At 39.3% G+C, this 9,075-nt stretch overlaps 1 protein-coding gene across 1 annotated transcript; it reads right to left on the bottom strand.

Annotated features, from left to right (window-relative positions):
- Positions 1–166: 166 nt before the first annotated feature.
- On the bottom strand, positions 167–8,246 carry LOC124430825 (tumor necrosis factor receptor superfamily member 4-like). Its single transcript, XM_046977930.1, has 2 exons — positions 7,371–8,246; positions 167–2,460 (listed from the first exon to the last, which is right to left on the bottom strand). The coding sequence occupies exons 1-2, from the start codon at positions 7,437–7,439 to the stop codon at positions 1,960–1,962; spliced, it is 570 nt and encodes a 189-aa protein (XP_046833886.1). The 5' UTR covers positions 7,440–8,246; the 3' UTR covers positions 167–1,959.
- Positions 8,247–9,075: the final 829 nt, after the last annotated feature.

The following is a 9,075-nucleotide window of genomic DNA, read 5'->3' as shown; positions in this document are numbered from 1 at the left end:
AAATACCCATTATGCTCTTGAAAAGCACCAATGACTTTTGGCTATACAATTTTAACAAATGTTTACGAACGCTTCCGTGCAAGCCAAAAGAAAATATATTTATTATTAAATAATCGTACGTATAAGTATGTACGTACGATTCGTTTTGTGAATCATGCGATTGAATTATTTTTTCTCTTTTTTTTTTTATTTTTATTTTCTTCTAAGTGCAGAGTCTTTGTAAATAGGAACAACGAATTTTTCTACTTGACTTTATCCGATTAGATTCGCCTGCTTCGCATATGTCGGAATTCGAGTGCGCTTGAAAAGCCGGTGATAACGTCCATTTATTGTTTCTTTTTCTTCTTCCTTTTACCTTTTTATATAGTACGTACGTCGTCTCCTGTATTGTACCTAGTGCGTCACGAAAAACGTTTACTTAACAATTATGTATATATATATACACATATATATATATACACACAGACATATATATACATCGCGGATCGAAAAAGATCTCTATTTATAATATATAAGTTATGTAGGTATAAATAATTAAAATTGAAATATGTTTTAAGCGAAAAAAATAAAAAGACGATGATAATACGTATTAGAAGATAATAGGCATATTCGATGTGAAGTACCTTAGCGACCGTAACACCGTGCGTTTTCTGTCAATGAGGACGTTCGTGCGATCTCTTGGAAGAAAGTATGCTACTTCCCATTCTTATCACCGAGCAAACGAATAAGAAAGAAACACTCGAGAATATGTTTGAGCGACGCTGCGCATGTTTTTGCAATAATATGTCGTATACGTATGTACGATTGAAAGATGAAAAAAAGAAAAACAAATGTACGATGAAATAGGAATAGAAACTACGATCTACTGCATCTGCTCTTTTTTCTCATACCAATGATACTTAATATTTGCGATAAAGGAAATTGCTATGCCCATGAACGAGCAATAAGAAGCGTCTCGCTTTGATCGTGTTTATCTTTCCTTCTTCTATGACACTCGTGTGTTAACGATATATATATATATATATATATATATATATATATATATATATGTGTAGTAGTATGTATATATACATAGACCCAATCACTTCGTAATTACGATATCGAAGAATACTTTAGCGTTCGTTGGAATAATCGTCTTTAATTTGTTCGAAAAGGAAAAAGAAAAGAAAAAATGGTGCGACCACGACAACGCGCCTTTAATTTACATTTGATCGTAAGCGACACAAAGCGATGCTCTTTGGATAATTTATAGAGGGACGTTTAATTTACGGGACGTTTAATTGCTGTGCGAAGCAAATTAAAAATCCAAACACGAAAAAAGCGGGCTCGTTTTCCGCTCTTTTCGTCCTCTTAAAATCGAAAGCTTTGGATGGAAAGATAATTAAAAAGAAACCTCGCGTATGAGAACATAGGCACACGCGCCTATCATTGTAACATTAAATTCAGAAATATATGTAACTATATACAAGATGGACATTAGGTGTGACGCGTGTCTATATATATAGTTATGTGCATACACGCAGCAGTTCTTTCTACGCGAGGTTAAGATACCGATGCTAATTAAAGAAATAAGACAAGACAAAAAAAATAAATAAATGACGCGAGACAAGATGAAAGTATGGTGCATACGCATTCCAATGTGGTAGTATAATTTTCTTATACGATCGACCGTAAGTGTTGTACGTACTTAAATAGAATGAATAAAATAAAAGAGCTGTATACAAAGCGTGCCCCGTTAATGGCCCTTGTGCGAAAAAATTGATGCGTTTTTTGAGTTAATCTCGTTAGTAAAATACCGGCTCGGAAGAGCGTTCGGCATAATCACGCGCGTCACATATAGACGACGCACGCGCGCAACTCCAATGCACGCAGGCACGCATGCCAACCCCAATTGACTAGTATAGGAGAACGAATCGTCGATCGTTTTGTTTTCCTACTTTTATCTTTTCGTTAAACGATTCAAAGCCTTTGCATAGTTTTCGACGACTCATAATCAAAATCATTTTCGCCGCTGGGCTCATCGAGGAAACCAGCAGTTTCAACGTCCTTCTCGAGAATCTCTTGTTGTCTGTCCTCGAAATGAAATACCCGATCGGATTGATTTATCAAGACACTTTCCTCGGCAGTATCCTCGGCATCTTCGGGCGCTAAAAAGAAATTTCCACGAGTTTTGCATTTCCTAAGATAATCCGGATTATCGGGAGCAGCTCGATGGCAGGAATCGCAGACCGTGTCGGTTTTTGATGTACAGGAATGAGCTTCATAAAGTCCTGGACCACATCTCGAACAAATCCAACACGGCTGTGTGCTGTGATGCGGGCTATAAGTGCCAGGTAGACATTTTGCGCACTCGGTATCGCGGCCACGAACGCATCGACTCGTTACGCCCCAACCTGGACCACATCTGCTACAATGGGCACCCCCTTTGTGATGCCTTATGCGAGGTCTTCCATCGGTCACCTGGAATCGAAGCAGACAACAGACGGTTAATACGCGGATATTGTTTTTATCGAGCATATATCAACGCTTCTTGATCGATATTTTCAACGTCAATGGATCTTTCTTGATTCGACTCATATCGTGTGACGTCTCGTAAGGCATGCTTTACGAAATGACGACGCACTGAAAGGGATTGAGAGAGAGACAGAGAATCGTCGACGACAGAATTTCGATACTTTCGATCGGTAACCTTTGACAAATGGAAGAAGAAAAAAGAAAAAGAACTAGAAAAATACATAGATATATATGCCGGAAGGATATCAATCGTAATTCATCGTAGACAGTAAAGCGAGATACGATCTCCCCCGATAGCCTTCTCCGACTAAATTTAGTATTCAAATTCGACCGTTGGAGAACAGGTGTCCAGGAATAAAAAGCACCTGACTCGAGGCGAACACCTTGCGCGCCTTTCTTTTCTTCGTTTCCGTAAATACAACGAAAATGTAATAAAAATAACTAAAGAGAAGAACACAAGAACGCTCTCCCTCTCGCGTACGTAGTCATTTTCTGTAAAAATGACTAGGTACGTCGAATCCATCTTGTTTCTCGGTATTTAAACACACCTGCTACCGTATAACCTTCTTAATTTCTTTTTTTTTTTTCGTTAACAAAATGAAAAACATCGGTTTCACCATGAAAAAAGAATATTAATAATCGCTTGTCAAGTTTACATAAAATTTCTTTGCGTTTTTTTTTCTTCTTTTCTTTTTTTTCGTAATTCTTGAATACGTAATTTTACCGTAGACCCTATGGTCTCGCAGTAAACACGCATGTATACACGCACACTCAGGAGGTAGCAGCTGTTGATAGTAGCCGGTTTCTGGCACGCGCCGATGGTCACTACCGTGTCAAGCGAATCGTCTTACCATCGTCCTTCCGAACGAAGGTAGAAGAAGAAAAGAGATCGGCCACGCCAAGTTCATAAGACGATACTCACAATTAGTCAGCGCGTAAGAATTTACCTTGTCGATTACAATTAGAAACGAAGGTACCCAATCTCCGCTTTTGTACGATCGCGAATCAAAGAACGGAAAATGTGTCACAGGCTGGATCGAACGATATCAAAGGGCGGTGTATTTTAACGAATAATTATTATTTCGACAAAGAGAGAATATAATGCACAACAAGCTCCTGTCGGTCGCGCATACATATTTCAATTTGAATATCGAAGCTAGGAAAAAGAGCTTTCAATTATTATTCAGGGTACGCGATCGGATATAAAAAATAAAAGTCTGCCTTAATTTTATAGTGTTTCTCTCGACCTGATTTAAAAGTCAAAGGAAAAACAACGAATATTAGTGAGCAATAGATTTTTATCCTTATATTTTGTCAATACGAACACTGCAATGTCTCTTTATTTAACGTCTTTTTTTCTTCTTCTTCACTAACAAATCTTTCTCGATATGTCGACGAATAAATTGTTATTGTTCAATTGTCCATCGTCCCGCCAGCACTCAGGAGTCTGTCCTCGCACGCGCGCGCGCGCGCGAGAGAGAGAGAGAGAGAGAGAGAGAGGCAAAAGAAAGAAAGAAAAAGAGGGTAGGGCTCGAGCGTGATTGCAAATCCGTATCGACGATAACGGAAGTAACAGCGTTCACAGTGACGAGTATGAATAGAAACTTCCGGCACGGCGGACAAACCGGAAGCTGTAATTGTCGCGACTGTCGTCCTGTACCTTCCTGCACGTGTTTTATTTATTTTTTCCCCCTTTACTTTTTTTTTCCTTACGTGGCCGTAAAAGAAGAAACGACAGAGCCATCGAGAAGTCAAAAGTTCCTTTCCCCTCTCGTTGCTTTACGCACCGACGCGTGCAAGAAAGGACTTGCCCTGCCTCGTATCCTCTGGCGGAAGGGATGCGTTCCAGGGCGACGGGAGAGAAGGGTGCAACCCTCTCTCGACGAAAGCGAGTCACGCGGAAGTGAAAGGACCGATCATCGAGACGAATGCGTAAGAAAAGAGGAAATGTTTACGCCTGCTCCTGTAACAACGGTTCTTTTCGAAAGAAAGTGCCTCGATCTTTGTCGATTCTCAAAATCTATTGCACGGCTACGCACTGTTTCGCTCCTACGATTTATAATGGTATAGAAGTATGTGCACGCACTATCGGCAAGTTAAAGTCAAACTGGTCCGTTTGCTCGAGGGTTCAACGAATACCGTAGCAGCTGCTTCGATAATTATCTACGAAACTCGCACAAGCCCATTGTTTCTCGAACGAACCCGGCCACAATATACATAGACGACGAGTACATATCTCGTATACCTACTATACCAAGTTTTAGCCCTTGGCTTAAAAAGGAAGTGGGCGGGAAATTCGTCGGCTATAAAAAATCATAAATCACAGCAAATCGATCCACCTAAGGGCGATCCTCTTTTTCCTTCTTCTCCGTCCTTTGTTCTTTTTAGACAAAGGCAAAGATAAATTTCTTGATCCATCTCGCTCGATTATCGTTCGGACGAGTTTCAAAGACAGAAGTTGCAGAGTTTTTTTTCGAAGAGCGACGAACAAAGTTCGCAACACGATGAACTTTGCCACACGATGAACTTTTGTCCACGACCAATGAGATTTTAACTACGTATAATAGTGTACGTACATGTACGTTTTTCTAAATGTGTAATGACGATAGGTCCATCTTCAAAGTCTATCTCCGAGTAGACATAATTTTCAATATAATTACGATTGCTCTCAATTTACTACTTCTATTTCTATACGTACATGCGTACATACATACATATTTATACGTATATATATTTATACGTATATATATATATATATACATATATATATATATATATATATACATATATATATATATATATATATATATATATATATATATATATATTTGTAATAACTCTGAAAGCAATGGCGTCTTGTGGGTTTCCATTCTACGTTAATTAGATTCTGATAAAGTACCGAGTTCCCAAGCGAATCGAATAAACGTTAGCGATACAGTCCTGGTAGTAATGTATAGGTACACTGTAACAGCACCTATAGTCTATTCTGATCTCTTTGGATTGCGTTACAAATTCGATGGTCCCTGTCCAAACGATAAGGTAAAATTTGTATCTTTTGACGCTGAAAGATATCTGGCTGATCGTCGAGAGATGCGTTTCTCTTTACGTCGACGAATTGTGATTTATAACTCGTCGAGATTGAAGAGCGAGAGAAAAGAGTAGGGAAAACGAGAGAAGGAGACAGAGAAAGAGAAGAAATTTCGTAGCTTTGGCTAGCGCGATATATAGGTCAGACCGAGGAAAAAGCTTTTCAAGCGTTTGCAACGAGAGAGAACATTTGCATTTCAGCTTTGATTTTGTAAGAGCCGCGTGTTAGGGAGGTAAAGTAATTCCAAAGAGCAGAGTAACCGGTGTGCGCTACTCTTTAAGAGAAGGAAGAAAATTTGTGGTCGATCGCGTTGAATAGACCTGCATAATCTTCCTACATATGTATACAAAGGTAAGAGATGCGACGATAAATAATAATAATAATAGTAATAATAATAGCAATAATAATAATAATAATAATAATAATAATAATAATAATGATAATATTAATGATGATGATGATGATGATGATGATGATGATGATGATGATGATGTCAACAGTGACGCAGGTTATTAGTTAATTAAACTCCTATGCTCGCACCCTTGTTTCGACTTTATAAGACAAAAGTAATGAAAAGAACCGGTACTCGTTCAAAAGAAGAATTTATCTTGATTTTCTTAAAAAGAAAAAAAAAAAAGGAGAAAAGAAAAGTCTTTAGAATTTTCTATCGTCGAATGAAACGACGTGGCGTTTAATAAACACCTCAATGTAGTCGTTTTTAATTAATTTTTCAAACCGTACCAACATGAATAGTTAAACTGGGGCAAGCTTAGCCTGGAAAAGTTGTAGTATGTCGTTAGACGATACTGTATTTAAAAAAAGAAACGAAACAACGAATTCCTTTTCAAAAAGAATTAAACGAATTTGAGAATAAAGGATTTAAAATAAGAATCGTTGTAATTATTACAATTTTGCGATTAAAAGAGCATATTTCATTTTTATCATGTATCACGATAATGATGATATTGCTATTATGTTTTACGGAGACTGAACGAAAGGAATCGTTAAAAGGCTGAAACTCGAAGTCGTCGACAGAAAGTCAAAGTTTAACGAATCCGTGGCTAGTTATCTCTTGTTCGTGTACGAATGGAAAAGTACATGTAAAGAGGCACGAGAAGAAGCAGGATATAGCAGCTACCACATCGGCTCCCACGAGTCGCACGCTTCGTTAGTATAAATCGCACAGACTTTTGACCAGCCCTGATCTTTCTCGCTCGACCTCAAGACACAACCCTGTCTCTCTCTCTCTCTCTCTCTCTCTCTTTCTTTTTCTCTTTCTCTCTTTCTCTCTCTCTCCTTAGCTTCGGGCTCCGACCCTATTGTCGTCACGGGGATGCGCGTTTCATGTGAACCATTCTCTTATCCAACAAACGATCTCGCCTTTTCGCCACTCCAAAGGAAGTATCCCTATGAGATCGCTTGAATTTCTTTCCATCTTTTTCTCTCTATTTTCTTGCTCTTTTGTCCTTCCATTCGGCCCAGCCTATCGTCAGGATTTTTACAATTTGCAAAAAGTCCCATCGAAACGATACATCTATGTCTCTTCGAGTAAAGAGTCTCATAGCACGAGTCGGTTAAGGCGAAAATTAATGATCGCGTTGTAATTGTCAAGAATCATCGTTTCCGCCTTACGCAACTTGCATCCTGTGTTTGTCCGTTGAATCGTTCGTATGCAAAGTATACGTTTAGTTTTTGGTACTAATCGACATCGACATAAAATCCGAGATATGAAAGGATTAAATTAGTTTGTAAATACTTTTCAACTTACATCGATGGATAAAATCAATGCGAAGAGAGCGAGCAAAGCGATCATCGATATCCTCGTTGGGAGCATCATCCCGCTAATTTCTTCGTTAGATATCGCCCTTATTTTCGTGGATCTCAAAAGATCATCGCAAGAGCGTTGAGAAGAGACGATCGATAAGACGATCGATATATGTCCTTCTTCGTTTTACGAATGCACGGATACTTGTTATCGGTATCGGACGGGTGGATTCTGAGAGTGGGATATACGATCAGGCGTGGCCAACGTACGCCAACGACGGTTCAACGTGGACTGAAGCTGCGCTCCGGTGCGGCCACGGCTGTTACGGCGAAACCGCTACTACACAAACGTGCAGCTGTAACACGCGCTCGGTCACGTGTCATACCTCTCTAGCCCCATGTATCCCCCTTGTTCTCTTTCTTGTTTTTTTTTTTTCTATCTCCCAACTTCTACGTTCCAACTTGCATAGGCGGAGTTCGTCTCCTCGTAAGTAAAACGGTAATTTAATTGCGATTGCGTAAATTTAGATGTTATTGCGTCCGCTATAAATTTCCTACATTTCCCCAAATCATTTTCTGTTTGGGACGGTATTGTGTTTAAATGGTCTCTTCTAAGAATGGATCTCCTTTTGGATAACACGTAAAAAGAAGTAAAAAGAAATTGCACATCCATATCTTTGTTCTAGTAGGCGATCTCTAACACGCGTCTCGAGAACAGCTCGATTCTTCGGACCGAAAGTCGATTTAATCTAAGAGAGAAAGAAAGAAAAGTTAAGCGTTAAGATCAAGGAATTATGAAAATGCAAACAAACAACATGAATGCATGTGCCTGCTCGTTGTCAGCTGCTGTTACCGATGCAGCTGACAACACATACAGCCTTCTCTGGCAGGCGGTCTCTCAGAGACACATCTCATACTCGACGAGACAGGTGCGCTTGCCACGCGACCACCGGCCCCCTTGCCGAAGCGCGATTGGCTACGGACTTGCTAGCACGATATCAATTCGACAAATGTTCTCCTTTCTTTTATATAAATTTACGTTAATACAACACAATAATTTATTATTACTATTATCATTATTATTATTATTATTATTATTATTCGAAAGGAGATCGTCTTACGCGATCTTTCGTTATTGTAATAGCAAAGGAGATAGCTAAGGTTCCCGGGTTTTAAAACGGGTTTTCTCGTCGTCGTAAAAGCTCGCTCGGCGAAAAGATAGTTAATAGCGATCGCGTTATCAAGGAAGCGAGTCGATTATTGCGAAAGGGTCAACTTGGCTCGTGATTTCACGATATCTGTAGACCAAACGTTTCCCATACATAAATAACGCCTCGCCTACGTCTACCGCGTTATATGGCCCCATTATATCCTATTATATCAAGCAGCTATTATATGGGATTATATTTTATCGTAACGTCGTGTCTCGACGGCGACGTAACGACGAATGCGGCTGATTCATCGCCTAAATCGGCGCACGTTCTCTTATATTGCTTTTCGAAAGATTTCGACGACACGAGATGCGTAAAATTAAGCCGCAATGAGAGTCATATATCGAGCGTTTCGAGAAATCGTTCTCGATATCGAAGCAAAAATAAAAAGATCGAAGAAGGTTAGGTACGAGAAGCCCGCACACATGATCACGGATCCATCCGTTCCAATCTGATTCAATTTAACTTCTTAGTTTCTTCGTGCTTTTTGCCGTTTGC

Source organism: Vespa crabro, chromosome 19, assembly GCF_910589235.1.
Source record: "Vespa crabro chromosome 19, iyVesCrab1.2, whole genome shotgun sequence".
NCBI lineage: Eukaryota > Metazoa > Arthropoda > Insecta > Hymenoptera > Vespidae > Vespa > Vespa crabro.
Note: the sequence above shows the minus strand (reverse complement) of the source record. Positions and strands in the feature narration are given on the sequence as shown.